The 24,933-nt window shown below is 45.5% G+C and overlaps 1 protein-coding gene and 1 long non-coding RNA gene across 3 annotated transcripts in view; one reads left to right on the plus strand and one right to left on the minus strand.

Moving 5' to 3' along the window:
• The window catches only part of UBR5 (ubiquitin protein ligase E3 component n-recognin 5), a 94,580-nt gene extending 86,763 nt beyond the window's left edge, over nucleotides 1-7,817 (minus strand). For both annotated transcript variants that reach the window (XM_069779813.1, XM_069779812.1), the window contains exon 1: nucleotides 7,459-7,817. In XM_069779813.1, coding sequence (XP_069635914.1) covers nucleotides 7,459-7,520 — 62 coding nt within the window. In that variant the 5' untranslated portion in view covers nucleotides 7,521-7,817. The remainder of the gene's footprint in view (nucleotides 1-7,458) is intronic.
• Nucleotides 7,818-8,025: 208 nt separating this feature from the next.
• Nucleotides 8,026-19,583, plus strand: LOC138684810 (uncharacterized). Its single transcript, XR_011324102.1, has 3 exons — nucleotides 8,026-8,476; nucleotides 14,556-14,705; nucleotides 16,141-19,583. It is a non-coding gene; the product is annotated as an uncharacterized lncRNA (long non-coding RNA).
• Nucleotides 19,584-24,933: the final 5,350 nt, after the last annotated feature.

The raw sequence follows: 24,933 nt of genomic DNA on the forward strand, positions 1-24,933 counted from the left end.
AGATGCTATGTTAAAGATCATTTTTAGAACTGCAACAAAACAATCATGCTGATGTGTTACAAAAGGGTGGCAAATGAATATTCAAAACTTGGATTGGTACTGTAAAACACACTGCACTTCAAAGCAGAATAGCTAAGGTTTGCTGAAAGACAGGATGAAGCATATTTACTATGAGAAATTCCCCTGACAAATGCTGGCAGCAGCAGTGAGACTTGTGAGAAGAAGACAAAATTTTCAAAGATAGCAAATTCAGTAGTTACATCACTCCTCAGTTGGAACAAAACTGGCAGCTCTACATAAATGTAGATGACCAGTGCACCCACCTTACACCTTTCTACTCAGTTTTACAGTACGTTTGAAGTGTTTAGAATAGGCAAACGTGTTCTCCCTCAAACGTAACAAAAAGCTCTTTAAATTGAAACAAAACAGTTAATTTTCCTTGGAGGGGAAGGGTAAGAGAAAAGGAAGCAGTGTTGGTTGACTGCTTTGTTTAGGCACAGAAAGACTTTAAAAAGTAGAGCACAGTTTATTGTCAAAACAGTTCTATGCCAGAAAGGGAAAAGAATTAAGATCTGAAACCTGGATAATTATAGCTGTAGTGGACTAACTAGTGCTGTGACCATCCTCATTTAAACTGACAGGCTTACAGTTTTGGACAAAACACATGTGCACCTCGAAAATTACATTTGCACACTTATTTCAATACTTTTTCTTCTCATTGTTCCTCCGAATTTAAAATCCTCTAGCCACTACAGCTAGGCCTTGTCCCCATGTTTTCTCTGAGGCTTATACATATGCCAACTACTACAGTCTTCTGTGTGAAGTTTTTACTAAGAGCCAAATCCTTAGTGGACTTCACTGAACTCAAGCTTAAAAAAAGAAAAAAATGTCTGTGCAACTGAAAAGCACAAGTAGTTTTTGTATATGGTTTTCTTCTGCGTAAGTGGCTGCTGAGTTAATGCAAAGACAAAACAGCAGCCTTTACAGGGAGCATCTTGCAAGTTTAACTACCTAGATTGCTGTTAGTGTAATCACTACAATAAAAGCTACCTTGAAACCCCTTCTTCTTTATGTAATTTTCAAATACATACTACCATCTATTTCATTTAAGTCATGAACAGTTAACCATGCTGTAAAAAGGCAGCTACAACACACTGCAGAGCTTGCCATGCTTAGGTACATCCCTGGTTGTTTTTCTCAAGTGTTAAGTAATTTTTCACCTAAATGTAGTTGCATACTGAACAGTTATCTACTTAAACTTTAGGCAGCTTGAGAAAAAAGTGTCATACCCTTTATGTCTATTTTATGGTTTAATTACAATTTTTTTTTTTTACAAACATCTTTTTACAAAAGTATCCTACATGGCAAGTAGAACATTTCATAAATAAATACTATACCAAAATTACCTTAAAAGTATGCCATTGATTATAGATTTTAACTTTTACCAAGAATTAGCACATAAATGTCGTTGACTGATACCTTACTGTTCTTAGAATTAAAAAAAGTTGTTCTTGGCAGCTCTGACTTGCATTGCCAACCTTAAAATATGGCTATTAATATCTTACTCCATTAATCTTACTTTACCATTGGTCTAACAACAAATATGCTCAAACCTCACGGATAATTTGAGAAGGAAAAAAAGAGGCAACATTTGTGCCCCAATTACTGTTTTACTAAATTCCTTGTGACAGGTCACAACTACTCTCAGCCCAGATCACATTCACAGTACAGTTTCACATTACAGTAGCCAAAATAAACTTGCTGCTTTCAAAATGGAACCCTGCTTCCTCTTCCCCATTCTTCACTCCAATTCTCCTTCCTGCAGCACTTTTAAAAATCCCCCCTTTTTTATCTATCTACTCTGATGCTCACCCAACCACGAGATAAACCAGTTCAACTTCCTAATCCACAAAACTGTGTTCATTTCACTTTACCAGGGTTAGCTTTATATCATTTTAGCAAATTAAGTCAGTTTATTGTGAGATCAGACACTTAAAGTTAGTGCAAGGTAAGAAGCAGGGAAAACAAACCTCTCCCCTTCAGAAGAGAGCAATTACTTTGACTGATCCCAGGAAAGTTTCAGCAAGAACATTCACAGCCAATAACATACATACTCTCTAAAAAGCAGTGCCTGGGGCATAGCAAACAATTGTAACCAGAAGAGGACCCTGGCAGAGCAAAGTCCAAAAAGGCCTAGACTATTGGCCTGTGTATAAGCAACCTTTCACATTCAACCAGATATGAAATAATGCTTATGGGTAAGTTCTGATGCCTAACTTCCCAAATTATCATCCTTAAATAACAATACTGAAATAAGATCAAATCTTAATGCACTGCTTCTCAATGTATGAATCCTATATGGTCTGTACAACCCCAGTGGGTGGTGCAAACCTTTTGATGCAGCTAAACATTTTATTTTTAAAAAAGCATTTCCAACTACAAGTCTGATGATAATAATACTACTAATAATAACGCCACGATAGTCATGCCACTCCCTCACTCTCTTCTAAAAGAAGTCAATTTAAATTTTGTTATGCTTTCAGGAAATTAATCCTAAAAACAAAGTCAACACTTCTCCCATTACTAAAGTCTCATCAAGCAACTGCAACTCAGGGAATTAAAGTACTACATCAGCAATGGTTTCCCTGTAATTAAACCATCTATTCCTGTTTGAGGCAGGCTAACTTCACTTTTGCTAAAGTAGATTAGGAAATGGTTTAAAGCACACCAAAATAAATCACTTGAGCTAAAAGAAGTACTGTATTGTCTGCACACAACTTGCAGGTTTTCTATTTAAGAACAAGTCAGTCAATCCCCAGCTTTGAGCTGCAATGCAGATTACATGCAAGTAACAGCAAGGAAGTTCATGCTCGGGCTGCCTTCCTCTCCACAAGAGGACAGGTACTCTCCCAGCACGCCTGTGGACACAGAAGAGGGAGTTTGGGGCTAAACAAACACTTGCATTACCAGGAACACTCTCTCCCCCTCTGCCAATGGCTCCTGCAGACAAGTGGGGCCAGGACACCAGCTCCACATCCCTGCTGGCTCCCTGAGCAGAATCATACCACACCCTACACCAGCTCCTTCCAGCAACATCTGCTTGGGATTTTTAACAGATTTGCTCATCAGTGAATGCAAGGGGAGGGGGGTGTAACAAAATCTGCCAGAGCAGCAGCCCACATATCCACTGATCACTTGCCTGTTACCTTGAAATGATGTCTTCATGTATATAAGCTACGAGATAACACAGGCACAGACTAAAAGGGTATGTTCTTGCTAGGTACTTTTTCCATGGAAATTGATTATCAGAGGGTGTAAACAATGTGGGAAATGTAAAGTACACTAGTTAATTTTTCATTTCAGGCATGGCCTCAAGTAAGTAGTATTTGAGTAATAGAGAAAGCCACTGAATATATTATTAAGGAAAAACAAACTCACATAAGAGCAAGATAATCCTTTCTTCCCCCAAAGCTGACTGTACATAAATACTCACTGAAGCTTTGAACGAACCCTTCTCGGTCACATTACTTGTTTCAAAGACCTTACTGTGAGAAAATTTACTACATACCACTTCTTAACACTCATCTGAAATTCAGAATACCCTCAATTTAACCAAATTCATTACATCTCATCTTCAAGAGGAGAGAAAAAAAGCACATCAACATTGTGTCGATGACCACTTCAAAAATTACATCTTACCCTATGCTAGGACTTAAATGGCTCAGCTGACAAGAATTTTCTTAGTATAAGGTAAAAACAAAGGCAAAGCCTTGAGACGAATCCTGTTCCTGAAGGTTAGTTCATGTACGGAAAGCCATTCACGGAAGGTGAAAGACTCCCCTTCTCATTCTACAGAGTAGAAAGTTAAACTGCTCCTGTGACATTTCATAATAGCCAAGAAATGGTTATTTGTCATGGTTACACCCACTTCCTAACCCAACATAAAATTAAGAAATACACTAAGAAGAATTTACTAAGATTGACTTATCTATGAAATTGTGTGTCAAACTTCCTTCACAAAGCACAAAGTCTCCAACCCTGAGACATACATGAAAGAGGTAGATATCAACAAAATACATCTAACACCCACTGCAACAGAAGCTGGGCATCCCTTTTCAAAGACTAAAGCCATTAATTATTTCTACCCCAAATACTTCATGGAGTTGTTCCTAAAACTGCAGGCCATACATAATTTTTCTCCCGTTAAACTTATCATATTCAGTTTGCAGAGAACAAATTGCTTTGGGGAAAAGTTCCAGGTTACCTATCTTCTTAATAAACTTACCAGAAAAAGCTTAACTACGTCAGTTCTTCCTAAACAGAAGTTCAGCCTACTATCCATTTCAAAAAATGAATCCTAATACAACTGCAAAACTAAATATAAACTTGTCCTCTATGAGCTCTCTTCAGCGCAACTAGCTTCCAGACATCTGAGTGAATACCATGAACAAGCCAACACTGCTTCAACTTATTTGAGACCGGTCTAATAACTACCATCAAGGTAGTATTATCAAAAACACTAGTTAAGAAGTACTTTCAGATGATGAGTAAGTGTGCTTGGGAGTCTTCCCAATTATTTGTGGTTCTACAGTTACTTTTTCCTTTTTTCTTCGAAGTGTTCTACCATTCTCCGAGTTGCTGCATGAATAAGAGGGATAACAAATTACACAGAAAATCTAATAAAAACTGTAAAACAGATTACCACAAACTGTGCCAAACCAAACTGAAGAAAACTACTTCTTCACACCTTGGAGACTGCTTAAGAGCACAGCAATACTTCAGCAGAAGGATGCTTTCCAAACACACTTCACCCCCTTCACACATCTATGCTGATTATTAAGCATAACGTATCAAATACTTTATTATAAAAATTCAAAACTGTCATGTATCCTGAACAAACAAGGACTGCACTGATAAATCCCTTGTGTTTTAAAATGTGATTATTCCTTAGATGTAGAACATGGATGCATTACTGAAAGCAATACAATTGATCATGTTCTACATACACTACACATAAAAGCATACAATGCAGAATTAGGGTCCCAAAATCAGATTTTGAGAAGCAATTATCATTCAGAATGCAGACAGAAAAAAAACCCTAACTTGGGCTACTGACCTCTGTCTGCAGCACAGATTCAAAAAAAGCCTATAAAGTGTGAGAGGGGGAAAGAAACATCATAGAGATATGAGATGTCTCAAGATCTTAACTTCTATGAGCATATATATGAGAATTTGTTAACCTGTCTGGATCTTGATCTATATTGACAGAACAGTAATAAGCAGCAGTGCTACTGATAAAATTGAACTGGCATTTCCAGCACATATGTGTGTGCCTCAACACTATTTATGAATCATTCTGATTTCACTGCATTACAAGTTCTGATACACAGCTACCACACTTCTAGTAAAATTATATTTATGAAGTGGAAATTTATGACTTGCAGCTCAGCTCAAGGAGCCACTTGATTTTTCAGAATAAGTCACTACTTAATAGCATTTCTGCAGCTTTCTCCGTATATTAATTATCACACATTATAAAGCTTCCTGTATCAAATCGAAGTTCTAAAGAGCTGCTGCTGTGGTAAGGGGGGGTGGGGTGGGGTGTTAGAAATTAAAAAAAATTAGGAAGCATTATGAAGACTGTAGGGGCATCATATTTAACATCAGTAAGTCGACAAAACAGGTGACATTAAAGAAAAAAACAGATGAGCTCTCTCACTCTCAGCAAAGCGTGATAATTACATGCTAAATGTTTTCCAAGGACCTATCAACATAAAAAAAAGAAAAAAGAAAAAGAAAAACCACTAGGGTCCTTTCAAGTTCAAAGTCCTAGATCTTACCCTAAATCAAAACAGTGCAATGAAGAAATGGAAGAAGTCCTAGTACAGCATCACCTCTCAGTTTGTCACTCTAAAGGAATATGATGTATGTTAAATTTCAATGTATTACTGTGGAGAGAGCCAAACAATCCCTTAGGAATGGGTAGGCCTCCTAGGAAGCAGGAAACTGTAAAATGTATTATCAGGTTAAGGGGAAAAAAAGACACTCCACACTAACACATGTCAGGTTTCGGACCTATTTTATCAATAGAAGTTTATTTTCCCTGTTTAAGGGCATGGATGATGTAGTTCAGCAGAAATTTTATCTTTACAATGACCTACTTCCCTCAAACCTCATCTGAGTTTTAATAGAGGCATCTCGGCAAAGATTGGTCTAGGAAAAGTGGTCTAACTACAAACAATAGTGGAAGTGAGCTAGACCCTGACCTACTCTGAAACCTGGTAAGATAAAAACCAGAAGAATACAACCAAGAGCCCATACTTTCTAAGATTTATAAATATTTAAATACTATTTATAAAAATTAAATAACATTTATCTCTAGTGTAAAAAATATGTAGGTTTCTACCCAGTGATGATTAAAGACTTCGATTTATTCATGCATAAATTTATAAGAAATTAAAGATGAATAGTTGCACGTTTCTTAAGAATTTCTGTATCAATGAGCACAAGTAAAATTTACGAGCTACAACACACACTATCAGTAACTGCTACAGAAGAAATATTTGACACAGAGTGCTGTCAAATACACATCAAGCAGTGAAGAAAAGTCGGTTCATGGATTTATTTTCTCCCAAGCATTCTAGTTTCTCCCCAGCCTGCGATTTCATTTCCTTCCCCCAACCCAACATAAAGTTAGCCAAGCAGGCTGCGCTTCTGTTCTAGCTGTCATTCCCACCCCGGCCAAGCCGCACACAATCAGTAATCTAGAGATGGGGGCCTCCTTTCTTATTTAAAGAAAACAAACCTATGTGTGAAGGAGAAGGCAGAGCACACTGGCGGTACGTGCGCGTGTAACATCCCTGGCGTACGTCTTCTTTATCCTCGCTCCCGTCATTCTCTCTCTCTCTCTCACACACACACACACACCGCGATCCCCCATCCGCATTGTCTGCCTCGCTCCGTCTCTGATTAATACACGGACACGTTTCTCGCTCCTCCTCGTCCTCGGCCAGGGATCCTGGGGAGCCCGCTTCCTCGGGCAGGCGCCGGGACTGCCCTGGCAGGCCGGAGTCCCCGCCGGGGCCGCCGCGGGGCGGCGGGCCCGCAGCGAAGGTCACGGCCCCCCCGCCCCCGCTCCCTCGGCTGGCAAAGTTTACGGCGGCGGCCGCCCGGAGAGGCCCGCGCGGCCCCTCGCCGCCGAGAGGAAAGCGCCAGGGCCCTGCGGCCTCGCGCTGCGGCTGCGGGACGGCGGCGCGGCGCGGCACGGCACGGGGGGGGGGGGGGTCGGGACGGGTCGGGACGTCCCCCGCGGCCGGCGCTGCCGCTCCCCCGGGGCGCCCCCGCCGCGCCGCGCTCCGGCCGGCCGCCACCGGCCCCTCCCCTCACCCACAGGGGGCCGAGCCCCGCCAGGCCGGCCCCTCCCCTCCGCCCCCCGCCGCCGCACGGCCTGCCCCTCACCGGTCATTGAGCTGGTCCTCGGTGCCCGGCAGCGGGTGCACCACGAAGTGGATCGAGGTCATGTTGCGCGCCGCCGCCGCCGCCGCTGCCCCCCCCGCCCCGGCGGAGGGAGGCGGGCGGGCGGGGGCCGGGCACACAATGGGGGCGGGGGGGGCGGCGGGGGAGGGGGCGCTCGGCCTCCGCCTCTCCCCCGGGGCCGCTCGAGGCCGCCGGCGGAGTCCTCGGCTCACCCGCCGCGGCGCGGAGCGCGAGGAAGAAGGAGCCCGCCGCAACGGCGCCGGGAGGAGGCTCAGCCCGCACCGCACTCACACACGCGCCGCCATCTTAACTTCCAGCGGGCCCTTCTCCCTCCCTCCGTGCGCCGCGCCGGGGAGGGCGGGGCGGCGGCGCGCGGCCGCGGTGTAAGCCTCGCGCTGACTGGCGCGCGCGCCGCCCCGCGGCGCCCCTCCACTAAGCGCGCCGCCGATTGGTCGGGGAGGCCTCGCGGAGCGCGGTGACGTCATGCGCGAGAGACGTATGGCACCACGTGCCCCGGCGAGCGGCTCCCCTGCGGGCGGGCGAGCGGGCGGGGGGTGGGGGCGGGGTGGCGCGCGCGGCTCCCTGAGGCGCCGGACGGGGCCCCTCCCCCACCCCCGGCGGCCGGGCCTCCCTCGGCGGGGGCCGGGGCGGGACTGGCGGCGCCGCCGCCGCCGCCGCTTCCAGGCGGCCGGGCTGGCTCCGAGGGCGGCTGACCCGGCCGCGGTGCCGGCAGCGCTCTCCGGGCACAGGCCGCAGCGCCCCGACCCGCTCCGCCGGCCTTCCCCGCCGCGCCGCGGCCTTGTAGCGCGTTGAACGCCTTCCCGGGGCTCGCCGGGGCTGCGCGAGTCGAGCCGTTCCCCGTGAGTGGCACGTGCCTCGGCTCGCTGGCCCCCGCCGGGTCCCCTGCTGCCGGCGCGGCGGGGGGCGGCACTGTGACCGGCCGGGGCCGGGGCCGGGGCCGGGGCCGGTGCGGCCCGCCGGAGCGGTGTGGGCGATGGAGGTAGGGGAGCGGGTGTGTGAGGCCGTGCCTGTCTCCGGGGGGGTCCGCGGTGGGGGGGTGCGACAGGCCTCTCCCCCGGTGCACGGGTGGCGGCAGGTGTGTGCAAACGCGCTGCCCTTCATCACCTGCTCGCCAGAGCCGGCTGCTTGCTCTGTGATTCCTAGTTGCAAGTAACGCAGCCGGCCCTCCCTCCGACAGCCAGAATTGCCCACCCTTTTTCAGGGAGGTTGGTGGTATATCAGAATAAAAAGTTCTCTCCCAAGCCGATGAAGCGCTCGATGCCACTGACTGCGCGCCCTCCCTGTGGACGGGGTTTGACTGTACTGTTCCAAGAGAGCATACCTTGCAAATGGAGCTGTTTTTAACAAATTAACATCTCAATTGGCTGAAAGTTGAGTAACAAAGTCAATAAAACAGCCATTTGTTTCTATAGAAACTAACACCTTGGCTGGGATCATACCAAGCTTTGATTTTTTTTTTTTTCTTTACTGGAATTTGCTGCTTTTGCAGCCTGCTCTCGCTTATTTTCAGGAAATCAGAAATTTAGAAAACCGGCTTGGAATTTTTTAGCGTGTGAGGAATGCTGGCAATCACATGATAATGGTACAAAAAAATTCTAGAACCTAGTTCAGTGAGTTGTAATTAATTTTCGAGGGCATGTAATCATAAACCCTGAGAATCTTCAGTTTGTTTCTCCACTATCAAATCGAAGGAATTTTGCAACTTCGCATCTTCCCTTTCTTCCCTGGCTCTTTCTCCAGCGCAGCTGAAAGGAGCTAATCCAAGAATCAGCTGATGTAGCTGCTTGCAGCCCAAAGATTTGGGGAGTTTGTGAAGTTTTTTTTCAATACAGTTGTCATTAACATGAGGAAATGTGGTTAAGAGAAGAAATATTCAGTTGATGTGTTCCAGGTTTCATATTCGCAGGCACTGTTTCCCCATATATTCTGTTCTCAAGTGACAGTGATACTCGAATGGGTTCAAGAATGCAAATAGGTAATTTAGCTTATCCTAGAAGGAAAATCCTAGCAGGTTTCTGGAAATACACGGGGCATGGAACAGGACTCATTCTGTTTGGTAGTGAGACAGTGCAGTAGCTGTGATTTTAAAAAATTGGTAGATCCATGATTTACTTTTTTTTTTTTTTTCCCTGTTAGGACAGAGCTAAGAGGTTTTGGATTGTTCTGCATTTGATTGTACCAAAGTTTGTTAGTTTTGTACTGCTTTTTCTTTTTTTTTTTTCTTTTTTCTTTGAACATCAGTCTTTATGCTTTCCCTGAAAACACTTATGTTGTTTATTGCAGTGAGAGATTCTTCTAAGCTGTCTTGACCTCGGTCATTTTATCAGAATCACATGTTTTGACAGTCACCTGAAAAACCTTGCATCTCAATTACGTATTTTTTTTCCAGACAAAAAAGGGGTATTTGCCTTTGACAATCATTCCTCTTTTCCATTGAACTGTAGGAAGATGGGCCACGTGAACTCCTGCAGTAGGTCTTGTTGCATCCTTGGGAATGCTCTCAAGAATTTTTGGTAGGGTTTGGGAAGCTCGAGATATGTGTGCTTGCTCTGGGGATCAAGATGTAGTTCTCCAAAGCTTTTACATTTCCAAATAACGTGACTTGTTCAGTGGAGTTCTCTTAGGGACTAGGCGTAAGGAAGAGCTTTCCATTACTCTCTTCCTTCCACCCTTCACACGCGAGCTTTAAAAGTTAATGGGTTATGGAAACCTATTAGATAAAAGACAGGAAAAGAGCTGGAAAAGCCCAAAGGGGGCACATGTCTGTTAGAGCTAGGCAGTCTTCTGCTGGCATTTCCAAGTAATCCTTTTCTGTAGCTTTATTTACATTATGACTGAACCCCGGTTTTAGCCATTGCCTATGGCTGTGCCAATGCAAACGCTCAGCTTAAGCAAAAATGGGAAAAAAAATTAAAATTGATTCCACGGGAAATTGTGCTTGGAACCAGAATAAACTTGAGTAATGCAAACGTCAGCTTTTGTTCACACTAAGAGTTTATACTGCTGTCTAAAATGGCAACTAATCCTAAGTGTAGATGAGAGGACACAAAACCAAGTGTTCAGCTGATGATGTTGTTATTCTGACAGGAGTTTGTAACACGGTGGAAGTTCCAGCACACTGTCAGAAGCACCCATACTTCTCTAACAAGGATGCAAGGCTGCATCTTACTGGTTGATTTTTGGAGTACCAGTAAGTGGCAATGCATTGAATGCCTGTCTTGTCCATTGATGCATTTCTTAGAAGATATTCACTCAGGTAACAGAGTTTGATGGTCCTTTAACTATCTGAAATGACTCCAATAGAATTGCTTTCTGGTAGTAGAACTGTTTATTCTTACAACTTTTGTTTTTTAAGAACTTCAAAGTAAAAGACTTTTCCTAAGTCCTCTGGATTGTCTAAGTCTGTTGGATGACAACATCCGATACTGAAATGGTATTTAAAAGTTCATATTTACCAAGTCATGAAAAAAATCAAGAACCAAACTAGATTTTCTTACTTTACAAAATGTATCTTTAAGACAGGACTTCTGTCTTGGCCTAAGAAATTTAGTTCCCTGTGTTGCACAACTCCTCGGTGTATAGATGGTGCTATTTTCAGGCATACTGATAAAGCAGCAACTTCCTTATGAAGGTGCAGCTATAAATACACCAACACCCAACCAGCAGAACAAGTTCCTTGCTGGTATACTTGACTGTATGAGAGTTTTTGCCAGCTTGGAAATACCATATAAAATAATTCCTGTGGGATCATTGCTGTTATGTCTGAAATTGAGTTTTGACGAGGGTCAGCATTTCCTGAAGTTTTCAGACAGGTAGAAGCGCACAGGTTGGAAGGGACCTCTGGACGTCATCTCATCCAGCTTCCTGCTCCATGCATGTCCAATTCCAGTAGATCAGGAACTTTCCCATCGGAAACAGCTTCTGAATTATGTGCAATGGGGCAGACTTATTCCCAACCGCTCACTAAAGTCACTCGGCAGCTGCAGGCCTGGTGCTTTGCACAGAAGTCTGTTAGTTCTAAAGGGAGGGGACCTGCTAGAGATGGGAGGATTAGGGTAGGAGGACTGCAAGGGACTTTGCTCTGTAAACGGTGCAAGCAGATGCTGGCAGGTGTACCACCGGCAGCGGTGCCTGCGGCTGGTGTGGCGTGCTGAAGTCAAGGAGGAGGCCCTGGGCAGAAGTAAAGGCTTCAGGCAGCTAAGGAGAGCCCCAGTATGCGCTTTCCAGGCTGTTAATTCCAGATGTCAACAGAGATGACATCAGGCTGGCAGCATAAGATTGTATTTTGCTGTGGCAGAAATGAGGCCAGCATTCCTGGAAATGTCAACAAGAATGTTGTGCAGAAAACTGCAGCTTCTAGATTATTCCCAAGGCCAAGCAGAAGCTCCTATAGTGAGCAACAAAGTGCATTGCAAAGAAAAATTTTGTTTCCTGTGCCTTGTGCCACAAACTGAAGCAAAGCAGGTCCCTCGCTGCCTCTTGCTCTCCCTCTGTCTAGGTATAGCATGAGAGTAGTTTGGGGCTGGGAACATCAGGCTTTTAAACCACATCCATGTGTTTTGCAACACAAGTACCTGCGTAGTTTGCAAGTTAACACTAGAAATCAGACAATTCCAGCAGAGGAGGACTGCGCTGCCAGCCATTTTCTTTCTGCTGTCCTGGACTACGTTTTGTTGTGCTCATGTCCCAGGTTGTCATAGCCTGATTATTTTTTTTTATACTTTACTTATTTATGACAGCTTAAACTTCATCTTGATGCCAGGTATTGAGTGTTTATAATCTCTTATTTTCTAACTTGTACCTGGCTGTCAAGTGAAGAGGTCGCTGTAATAGAAAAATCATTTGTCTTGTGCACAAAATGATACTGGTCTTTAAGAAGTATGGTTTAAGGCCACAAAAGAGTAGGTAGCTTAGTAAGGTTCAGAGCTAATGAAAACTTGTTTCCTGTGGATTTTTTTTCTTACAGTGGGTTCTTCAGTGTCTAATAGTGCACACACCATTTCTCTCTGCCCTGTGTGTGGATTGTCCAGTGACTAAAAAAGTCGAGCTCTGCTGCAGTCTTTCCTTTAGCTGTGGTACTAATCGGTTCTCCTGCCCCCTCTCTCTGATACTTGGGTCAATTAAGCTAACAGATCTCTGAGACCAGAACCTTGTGTCAAAATTTGGCCGAAAGAACCTCAGATATTCAGAAGTTAATATGGTGAGCTAGACACTTTGACACGCAGCCTGCTGATGTAACACTTGCTACTACACGTGGACTGAAATATATCTGTTTAAAATCAGGCAATACTGCAGGTACCTGATCTCCTTTCTCCTCTCTTGTCTGAGCTGCTTGGCATTTCCTCTCCCTGACTCTGCAGTGAAGGACTCCTGGGCTAGAAATTAGGATTCTGCATCTGTTTCTCCTTTCTTTAGTGTATAGTCAGGGTTACTTTCTTCTGTTTAGGGGAGTTGGCACAGTATGTCTGGGACTGAGGTGAGGTCTCTGCCAAGTACTCAGTGGAGTTTTTAGATCCACCAGTATCTGACAGACGTGAGATTTTGTTTTGTCAGATCCCTCACTTGACATTGCTTGCTACCCTTGTTGTAGCCCCTTACTTGCATCCTTCTCTTCCAGCTCCCAGAGACACTTCTGAACACCTGTTCCTTCTCACTAGGCATCCAGGACATCTCTTCTTGTCCAGACCCAAACAAAAAGTTTACGTGATGGCTTTTATATGTGCAGACCAGACCTGCCTGCTGGCAAATGCAGCTAAGCGTGACAAGAGGAGGTCACCAGGCATCCTGGGCACTGTGCCGGAGCTGAATGTCCTGGGAACAGAGGCTGTGGACAGCCACATTGTGTGACCATCCCTGGAAGGTGGTGTGGGCAGAGCTCGTGTGCACAGTATACATGGTGGGTGTATCTCTGCGGCTTTGTGTCGGCTGTGTCACCTGGGCAGGTGTTCCTGTGCAGGCAGCTGAAAAGTGGAGTTGTGCTCATTTACATCAGAGCGGCTTCCTGTAAGCTCATGGTAAGGAAAGATAGAATTTGATTGAACTTTAGCAACGGAAAGGGCAGGTATGTGGCCCTAGCGGGTTGTCTGGGTTCGCTGTGGAATTGCCTTCTGCTCATCTGTCTGCAGGCTGCCAAGGGAGTCCGGATGATTAACTGGACAAAAAAGGATTTTTATTTCCCTGTTAGTTCCATTTGATTGGGTTAGTTACTCTTGCCTTAACCATATTTACCTTCAAAAGTGGCAGTTTCAGAAAAAAATTGCCTTTATAAATTGTGAGGGTGAACTGCATTCACAGCAATAGTTCTGTAAGGCCTTGATTCACGTACCACCTTCCGAAATCATTGCAGAGTAAATTTGTTTCTGGCAGGGAAAGGAGTGGAGGCCTTCCAGGGCAAAAGCAAATGAATTATTCCATGGATTTCAATGGAGCCAGGAGTTACCTTTCTGTGTAGTAGCCTACTTTTTAGCCACTGCTCCTCTGCCATCAAATAGCCACCTGTCATGGACAGCTATTTATAATATAGAAAGAAATAGTAGATAGTTCTTGCATTTGGTTTTAATTTCAGCTGAAAAATGCTTAAAATTCAAGAGGAGTCAAGTGTAGCATAAAGCAGCGGGTGCTGGGTGCCCAGGCATCTGCACTGCTGCATTTTGACAGGGTCTGTGTTGGCCAGCTTTAGGAGTACCTCACGGACTGAACATCCACAGCTTACCCAGAGATTGTGCTGCACTTTGGGAGCACAAGTTTCCATTTGGTTTCACCCCAAAGAAGGCCAGGTTTTGTGCTTTCAGACTGCTCTGCAATGTGAACTGGAGGGTGGTGAGAGGGAGACAAGTTTTGAACCCAAAACACAGGCACACAGAGAGAAAACTGATCTGCTCGTGAAACAGCTCCAAAGCAGCCTCCATTTACAGCTGGCATTTTAAGCAAACCAGAGGCTGTGTCATTTGAGAAGTGATAAACAGTAGCTGTTCAGGCAAGTTTGGCCTGTGCAGAATGAGTGTACACAGAGGCTGCAAATTCACTGTCCCTTCTGAAATAGCTCTTCCACGTTTCAGCAGCCAGAGGCTCCTGTCATGGGCATGCAGGCACAGTTTCAAACACAGCTTTCCAGGGGTGAAAACATTCTCATCTCTTGGACCACCCAGTTCCTTTTAAATGATGGGCTTTGCTTTCAGGAAAGATCTCACCATTCTCCTAGAAATCTTGTGAGTTTTTTTCTTCTTTGTTTTTCCCCCCTTAAATCACTAAGGACATTTATATAGAACAGGATGACCGTTTTTTAACTGTTCCTCCATGTCCCTGTAGCATGTTCCCAAGCTGAGAACATAATTGCAGTGGGTCATCACAACCAGTCGTGCAAGTGATTAAATGTCAAAAAAAAAAGATGTTGACTTCATGTGAAGAGAGGCAGCTCTAACAGATGGGAGTCCCATGAAATGAAGTTTTAGGATTTTCATGGTGATGGACCTTCAGTGCTGAAAGGGAGAAAAAAAAGTGCAGTGGGGGCAGTGGTCAGTAGGAGATGCAGTACAGAGACCTGTGTTGGGAACTGCTTTGATGGTTAACATTTAGCTTCAGTGAAACTAATGGAGAAAAGAAAATATGAATAAATAGTCTGGAAGGTTTTTTTCCATTGCAGTGTAGGAGGAAAGGGACACAGCTGATGGATGAACATTTTATTGTGAGTAACAGCAATTACAACACTTGTCTGTTGTATGTGCCTGCGTATGTGTTGGTGTGTGTATTTAGATAGATGGGTCGGTAGTTAACATGAAACTGCAGGCAGGTTTGCAAATACAGAATGACTTGCTACTGACTGAACATACAAGTAGTTTCACTTGCAATGAATGTTGCCTACTGCTATAAACTGAGGTGAACCGGAGTGTTTGTAAATTTATCCGGCTTTAATTATTTGGGCTGAAATGTTTAATACCGCATATCTGCCTTTGTCTAATTTTTAACAGAAGTGTCAAGTAAAACGTTTAGCTACTGCTAAAAGCAAAGATAGAAAAAGATGGCCCTAAATCATCTTTGAAACATTTTTTTGAAAACTGTAGTGCCACTAGAGTCTGAAGGAGGGCAGTCAGTATATTATCACTTGCAGGAAGCTTCAAAGTTCACCTGAATTTGAGTTATGAGCACTGGGCAAAAGAAAAACTGAACTAAACATGCCGGGTAGAAACTTGTTAGTATTTGACGGCTCTGTTCACTCAGGATTACATACCTACACTTGTCCTTTTCCCCATACAAACTACCTAGACCCAGCTAGATTTGCTGAAAGCTTCCCTGCTGGCAGGGGAGGAGGCAGCGAGCCCTCCTGCCCCTCGGCTGCTCCTCTGGGCAGGGCGCCTGCTGGGCACGCTGCTGGTGGGGAGCTGGTGTCGAGCGAGAAATGTCTTCTGGTGTCGCCTAGCTTTTGGGACTGCAAAGTCAAGAGCACAAGTGCGTTGTTTGGGGATGTCCCATTTAGAAATGCTGTAAATTTTTTAATACAGAAATTACAGGTCTTTGCCTGAGGAATGTAAAGAAACTTAGAGTATGTAAGGCACTGGGGCAGGAGTTCAGATAGGCTTCAGTCATAACGACAGGTCAGTTTACTGTTAAATGCATATCTTATCTATTTGACTTCCTGTTTCCTAGGATTTATTCTGCTGCTCTGATAAACTATGATTTAAAACATGCTGAAGTGCCAGTTCAGGCTAATAGCCCCTTCTGCTACACTGAAACACATCACCGCGAGTAGAAGACACAGTGCTTTGTATCTGTCTCCCAAGATGAGGGAGAGAAGAGCTGAGAGGTATGAGGCTCAGCCTGCAAAGACCAACTCACAGGCTGTCAGCTGAGCTTGGAGTGGGAATCAGATCCAGACAACAGATCCCTGAATTTAGGTGTCTAATCTCCCACTCTAGTCAGTGGAGACTTCATTACAGCAGTCGATGGAGTTGGGTGTGTGATTCAGCTGGTGAAATGTGGGTATCCATCCTCTGGTGAGCCGAATCCCTCATGGCAGTGGGAGGTGGGACACTGACCTCATACCGGTGTGTTGACACCACTGGGTACACATCTGCAGCCTGGAGGGAAGCCCATCCCCGATAAGGATGATAACGACGTGCTGATGACAGGGATTCGGTCTCCAGCTGCTGGCATTGTCTCTCCAGTTCCCCCTCGCAAAGGCTGGAGCTGCTGAGCCCTCCGGATGGTCTGAGCGTGTGTAGGCCAGCTTCAGCCCCTCTGTGTGGGGTGGGTGAGCACGTTAGACCTCATTTAGCATAGTCAAAATGGCCCTGGGAAAGAACACTCAAGGCTCTGCAATAAAGAAACAACATCGCGTTGTTAAAATTATTTTTACAACCTCAGTTGATGAGTTCAGACAAATGGACTTAACTGAGCCTTCTTAGCGTATGAAATGTTAATATTTACCACTTATTTTTGAAGCTGTGTTTTAGATCTTGTTTTCAAGACAAAAGAGTCATTTAAAATTATGCAAATGAGCTGCCAAACGCAAGGCATTATGCAGATTTGTGGAGGCAGGCAGCAGAGAGTTAACCCTTGGAGCTGCAGCTGGCTGCGGAGGGAGCGCTGCCACAGCAGCTCTGCCTGAATTCCTTTCAGCCCTTGCGCTCTTTAATTACAACGCTCCCGTGGCAGGGCCTGAGGTGTGAGGCTAACCCTCTGGCACGTGACCGATGATCAAGTGGGTTTAGGTTGATGGAGGAGGTGTATTTGCTGCAACGTTCACCTTGTAGTCCTGCCTGGCACCAGCTGTACCCAAATCCAACCTGGGCACCTCAGAAAAGACAAGCATCGTGGCTGTTGTCCGCTGTTTCGTACGAGTTGTTTCCAGAGTATTTGAAGTGACTGTCATGGGAGAAATATTAAATTGTTTTTCAAATGTTAGCAGTGCAGTAACACTTTAAAAACAATTGACACCATCAGCTAGAAGTCCTCCTAGCTCACTCAGCTGGCTGGTGTACACAAGATGTGGTAGCAGCCTTGACTTTCTGGAGAGGAAGGCTCTTAAAAGAGCTCCATGTTGTGCTAATTTGTGGGTTCAATAGCTCACTATCCCACCCACCTATAAAGGTGGTGGGAATAACTCTCAGCCAAGAACAGATGGGTTTTGATAGAAATCCAAGGCCTGATCTGCTCTGGAAGCTTGCCCTGATCTCTGCAACCGATGCCAACAGCTGACATAGCCACATTGGTACAAACACTAGTGCTGAGCAAGAAAGCCAATGGTTTGTAGCAGTGGAGTATGGCAAATGGCAGGAGCTGGCAAATCCCCAACACACTCAAGAGTGTAAGTGCAGCTAATCTGTAATGGAGGTGCCTGATGCTGGGTTAAAATAGTCATGGTGACAGCCAAGCCTAGGGAGAAAGTTCACGTAGGGTGGTGTTGGAAGGGCTGGGTTTGTGCTTCAGCTGTGCCCAGGTGGAATGCCAAGCCCCGTGAATATGGGGTTTGTTCAGTGTCATGCGGGGTCGGATCCTGCTCAGGGCAGGAGGGAGTCTGGCTGCAGCACGGGGGGACTTGACTCCACATCTCCTCTTGCACTTCAGTTGCTCATGGTTCTCTATGAGGGAGCTCACAGAGCAGCACAGGTGCCAAGGAAAACACTGAGGCGCTTGGCATTCACTTTCCAGTTGCTAAATGAGGGGGGGAGTAGTTTTTTCCCCTCCGCTATCTTTGAAGAAATACATATTTGTCTAGTGAATGACTTCAGTAACACATAATGTCTCAGTGCTGCTCTAGGAGATGGGGATAATCTGGATTTCTCTTCTGTATCCCCTTACACCCAAACTCTTTCAAGTTTGCTCCACTCACCAAATCGCTCCCTCACTTCCTTTCTAGTTAAGGCTATCATTTCAAGCTGACTGTCTGAGCCAATACAAAATACTGAATAAATGCTTCAACATATTCAAACCTGGATGCTATCAGTGAATTTACAGACTTAAAACCTATGGCCGATTTTAAACTGGATACACACGCACACGCACAAAGGTTAGCATGGTTTAGCTACTTTGGTTTTGCTCGGTTTTAAGAGCATTTTTGGCTCAAAAATGTGATGTCTGTCACATATTTGGAAAGAGTTGTCCAAAGCACATGATCAACATCTGTTGGTTTCAGATATGCCAGAGCAGCTCAGCAAGAATGTAATAGATGCAGAGATCAGAGAAAACATTGCTCCTGTGTATTTTTTTTTTTTAAGAAGGATTAGGAGTTTTCCTGTTGTTCAGCTATTTAAGCAATGGACTGGTAATCTGGCTAGTGAAAAAAAAAGTGAGAAACCCACCTACATTGGTTCAGGTTTTTGTTAGTTTTGGAGGGAATAGCTGAAAAGGATATAAATCAGACACTGCTGCTGTACTGCACTTGCCTTGCCAGCTTAAAAGAACTAAACTAGTTTAAATAGACAGAAATACTGTTTTGTGATGGCCCACATCTCAAAACAAATCTGAGCACAAAGACCATGGAAGTTGCTAGGAAACCTCTATAGTGCGCTGGAGAAGTTTTGCAGCGCAGGCACCTGTAAAAGAGTCATCACCACCTGCCAGCCTGGGCATTTCCCAGAAACTGCAGTACAAAAATTTTAGTCTGCATTCATTTCCATAAATGAAGAATCAGGAAATGCCTCACAGCCCATTTTAAATCAGTGCAGCTTCAGGGGGCTGTAAGCCATTCCCAGAACCATCCCTGAAGACTCGACACAAAGGTCCTGTCCACACTAGCGCTGAAGCCCTGACTTCTGTGTTCAGGCAAGGTCTGACCAGGCTTCATGCCTGCAGTCATCTTAATTAGGTTCTTAGCAAAGATCTTTGCTTCCGTGGCTCTAACCTTCCCCACGCTAGATTTCAACAAGGTAACTCTAAGCCAGACTAACCCTCTGGAGGCAGGGCCACCCAGTCTCATCTCTTTTGCACTTTGTCTCAGGGTGGGTTTTGCCAGCAGAGATTTTATGAAGGCATGCTGCCACCTCAGGTGGTTTTTCTGCATGGAGATGCTCCAGAAAATTGAGGTGAATCAATTTAAAATGTTAAAGCTGCATGTCCACAATGTCAACATGCACAAATAAAAGCCCCCATTTCTGTACCAAGTAGTTGTAATTACGATATCTTAATCCTCTTAACACTCGATTTCTTTCCTATGGCTACTTCATAGCTGAACACCCCCATTTAAGCCTGTTTCTACAAAGAAACTGGGAGGTGAAAGATTGAGGAATCACCAAGGACATGTTTTCCATTCGCTGGCCATGGTTTAAGAGTCTCCATGAAATTCCTTATGTGTGGGAACCCTGTGATGGTGCGGCACCTGCAAATTCCTGCCTGCCAGCACCCATCCTCGCTGCGTAGTAAAAGCCTCCCCAGCACGTTCCCCACTCCTCCCGGCCCACCTGTCATGATGACCCATCACAGCTAAAAGCCATTAGCACCCAGAAAGTGGACCCTGGGATCTCCACTCCTTCAAAGATAGGCAATAAATTAAGAGAAACCAGGAATACATGTTAAGCCTGAGGATGCTCCTTTCAAGAAAGATTTGTTTTAAAACACAGGGGTTCATTGCAAGGCAAATGGGGGCACTCCGGAGAAGATGTGGCACTGATAGGTGATGCTGATGCGTGAAGTGTGGCTGTTACAGGATTTTCCATTCTGGCTTATCTAGTTCCTTGACACATAAAAAAGGAAAGATCCAGATCTTCAGTTTAACTTAAAAAAAGCTCTTAGGAAATCCTTTTTTTACACAACATATAATTAACGCACGGAATCAGCCCTGGGTATTCCTGACAGGTTTAGACTAGCTCTGCACTTGATGGTCTAGCAGTGTTAGTTAGCCGTGTCCCCGTGTGATGCTGTGGGAGGAAGGGCTCCAAAACATTTTGTAATGGCAGAAACTCCATTGTTAATTTAAAGGAAAGCCTTTTCTTCCAATATAGTTTCTGGAGCAGGAAAACTGTGCGAGGGCTATAGCAACATCTGGAGCTTTCCTGCTTCAGAGCAGGTTTTCTGCATTTCAGAAAGGATTACGTGCACGCACAGAAAGCATTTCCAGTGGTGTTACTGGAGTAAGGTTACATCCAAAGACTCTCAGTTCCCTGTCTCTCACTTAGGGACTCGAAAAGCAACACCAACCTCACCTGCTCTTACAGCGGTGATGCCCACACCTGAGCTAGTTCCCTGCACCTTCTTTACAGCCAGTGGGGAGAAGCGGGGAACCCAACAGACTCAGCTGTACAGCTGCTGGTGGGATCGCCTGTGCCCCTGGAGCACCTCTCTTCTCCGTTGGCTGCAGAGGGAATTTAGAGGCGAGTGGATGTGTTGGCTTGATGTGAACCCCATCAAGGTGCCTGCTGACTGCAGCCGGGGAGCTGCCTGCCTGTCCCCACTCCCAAGGCAGCACCGCCCCGGATGGGGTGCTGAGCGACTTGCAGGTCCCGCTTGCTGTTGGGCGGCTGAAGCAGCCACCTCTCCAGCCCTTCATGTTGCCCTGAAGCGAGGATGTGCTCCTCCCATGACTCATCTCCTCGACCACAGGGGTTAATGTGTCACTACATGCCTGTTGGATCCCTGCGTTCACCGCAGCCACGCGCCTAGCGCCAGTGCCGAGCGGAGCAGTACCGGGGCAGGTCCCACTCCGATGCAGAGCTGCTGAGTAGGGAGGAGAAACGGGAAAGGCAAGTTCAAAGGCAGGTGTGACGCAAAGGAAAAGGTGACGGTAGTAACACCGAGCCAGCAGCAACAGCAGCTGCTGCACGTGGCAGGCACAGCCCCGTGCAACCCGCTGGCGTCCGCTGGACCCCTCACATCAGGACGTGCTGCGGCAGCACCGTATCTCCAGCTGGAAATGAAAAAGGGTCTTCTCCAAAGCGCTCAGCACAGGCAAGGCTGTTAGTGGCAGGTTGCCAGAGCAAACCTAACCCTTGCTCATCACCACAACATCCATGCGCAGAGGTAATTGCCTCTTCCAGAGCAGCAACCCTCACAGACCTGAGCCTGAGAGGTGCAGGGAATCTCTCGCTCTGCCTGACGCCTGTGGGCCATATCAGAGATCAATGCTTCTCAAATAGGGTGTGATCTTTACAGTTCGTCAAAGCACAGGCTTAATTTTAAACTCCTCAGTAATATAAGATGTTACTGTCTGACCCTGCCTCACACCCTAACAGTGCTGCTAAAGGAGGAGGGAAAGAATTGAAATTTTACGCAGAGGCATACGGGGGGATTCAGAATTCATCTTAAATGAAGATGATGAGAACAACAGTTTTGTCTGGTCTTTGATCCCTTTCACAAATACAACCCCCTGGATGTGGTTAGAGAGGACTCATGCTGTGAGCTGGGGTTTTTGTAATCACCGCTGACTGGAAGTGCTTGTCACTCCAATTTGTGCGTTTTTCCAGTCTGTCTTATAATACAATCAAATTACTGTTCCCACATCGCAAGAGATACTTCACAGGTTTCTTGGGAGAAGACACCATGCTCCAAGGCTAACTTTTTTTTCCTCTCAAAGAAGAATTTTTCCAGTTTTCATTCTTAAACCATTTAATTTGATAATTACCCACAGAGGATGAAAATCGATTCAAACGAATCTTGGGTAACAACATTTCACAAAGACATCTTGCACTCTTCTTCCTCTGCGTGCAGCTGCAGTTCAGTAACATGTTTACCTGTGCTACCATTGCTGCTCTGAAGCTCCAGCCCCCTTTGGTAAGAGCCATTGCAGCTTCATGTAGCCTGGAGAAGTTTACTTGTAGTTTCAGAACTGGCTTCTTTTGGGGTTGATTCAGTTTTTGTGTCCAGGTGTTCCCCGAATTGGAAGCCAGCCATGGAAAAAAAAATAGAATGAAAGAAAAATCCATAAATTGAGGAACTTCATATTTCACAATACTTAAGTGGTAAAAGCGTCTCTTAGAATGGCATGTCAGGATGTACCTGATGCCTAGAGGTATTTCCAGGTAGAGGTTCAGATCCCCATGACCGGCCCTAAACCAGCCTTTCCTTATGCTCACCACTGTTGCTAGCACTGCAGAAACAAGCTACCAGAAGCTCTTCAATTTTAACCACCCGGTTATTTACATCTGCTTTGAGGATACTGTAGATAAAACCCCTGAGGCCCTGGGATAGACTCACCAGAGAACTTAAGACTGACACAGCTCCCGTTTCACCACTGGTAAAGGTGGCCCATGCTGGGTGTCATGAGGTAGGACCTGTACAGCTCGTCCTTCTGGGCCACTGCCGTGCTGCACCTTGCTGGGGAGATCCTTGTTGCAAACAAGAACTGCTCTTCCTTCTTTAAACAGGGAACAAAAGCTTGAGAAAAGGAAGACAAAATTAGGGTTGGGGTTTTCTTGTCATCACCAGAGCCCGTACCTTTTTCCATCCGTGCAGAGAGAAGCTGTCACAGAAACGATGGGAGGCTGGTGGTGAGAACTGACTGCCAAAGACATCATTAGTAGTCTGGAGTGTCCAGCCAATGCTGGTGAGTGGTATAGATTTCTTTGGTAACTCATTTCTCATTAAAACTGACAGATTTTTCTTTCTTCCTAGCAGAACAGATGAGAGTGGAAATGTTTCACATAATCACTGATTTCACTGAGATAAGACAGAATTATCAAGCACTTTAAATCTTTTCAACTTGTTATGAACGCCATAAAATATCAAAACACCAGCATCTAAACGAAGGACTTCAATAAGCTTGGTTTTGATATTTCTATTATGTTCCAATTTGGAATGAAATGAGATTTGAAATAATGTTCCAATTTGGAATGAAAGGAGATTTGAAATAATTGACTTTCCCAAGAAAATGCGACTTCTGAGACTCATGCAGCTCTAAGCATCCTTGCATAAGCATCAGGAAGCCCAGTGATCCCTGCGGATATGCAAGTCTCCTCCTGTGTTCAGTGATGGTGCAGCCGGTCCAGCACGCCCACCACAGAGCGAATTCTCATTCACATCCTATCGGATGCTCAGGGACATCTTCCAGGGCTGCAGCACCAATTGACAATACCATCTTTGGGGGAAGTACTTTCTTAAGCACACTGATGGAAATGCAGAGGTCTTCACCAGTGTTCAAATATCCTGGGCACATCTCTGACAAGTGACCTTCATCCTGCAGAGGAGAAAACAAAAGGTGGCCTTGGTACATACAAACTTTCCTGTTGAAGCGAACATGGATGTTGTAGAAATGAGAGAGTTCTCATTAAAAGAGTTATCTCTTACATTGCACTAGCACATTGACACTCCTGCAGCAAAGCTGAGTTTCATTTGTAGAGGACTGTCCTGAACAGTAGCAGATGTCAAGCTACTAACTAACAACATAAAATGCACTTTTTTTATAGCAAATAACATTTTTTTCTTTATTTACATTTAGGTAAACAAGATATCTAAAATGGAAGAATAAGACCCAGCAAATACACTACGTACTAAACTGCACAGGCATCAATGGCTCTTGGCACTTGTTTTCAGATGGGAGTTTGTACCGCCGGGGCAAGTTGTGCACTGCTGGGTAATACCCACCTCTCTCATTCACGCACCTGAGAGCTGGAAAGCACAGATAGCAACTGTCTTCAGCTGCTCCACAATTTACATCTCTCTGGATGCCAGACTCGCCGTTTGCTGAGCTATTTGAACTAAATGGGAGCAGTAGGAATACAGTAATGTTGGCTGAAAATAAAAGCTGAAGCAAGGGGGTTTTCAGAGCAGCTTTAGGGCCTGAAGACTAGGGAAGTCCTCCTGTTTGTGCTACAAAAAGCTGATGTGGGCATCTGGAAATGACTCTGGTTGTAACAGAGAGAAGAATTTTCAATATATCAGCGGGCGGTTCTCTTTAAGCGTTGCAGCAGCTTTCAGATACTACCTTTGGGAAGAGTGGACTGGCTTGATGGAGGGAGAGAGGAGCTCTTCCATAGCATCACCCCCTCCGAATCTGCGTGATGGCAAGGAGCTGCTGCGAGTGCATCTTCCAAGCGGTCTGCGCCGCCCCATCAGCACAGGAGCAATGGCAGGGGTGGCACAGCCAGGCTATGGCAGAGGCCGTCACACCAGAGGAGCAGTGTGCAGGCAGAAAGCCAGAGCTAGTGGGGAGGTGTTGGGACATTTTGGGGTTAGAAGAGGCTCTAGAAAGGGCAAGCTTAGTGAATAAGCACAACTGACATGCCACGACAGGCATGCCATGGGCTTTTGCTTTCCAAGGTGTGGTGCTCCAGGGTGTTTCAGTCAAGGTCCTGTGTACACATGGGATAAAGCATCTTCAGCAACGATGCTGGATACCGTGGTGCCCTGAAATGTGCTGGGGAAATACCTGTCACTGCTTTAATTGTATTCAAACACGCAGAGCTAGAGTGAATAATACCATGGGCAGGCCAGCAATTACTTACCTGGTTTGCTATAAAAGGGAAGGGTAACACGCGTTTTCTTCCACCTGGACTGTTTAGACCAGACCTT

Source organism: Haliaeetus albicilla, chromosome 3 (assembly GCF_947461875.1).
Source record: "Haliaeetus albicilla chromosome 3, bHalAlb1.1, whole genome shotgun sequence".
Taxonomy (NCBI): Eukaryota; Metazoa; Chordata; class Aves; order Accipitriformes; family Accipitridae; genus Haliaeetus; species Haliaeetus albicilla.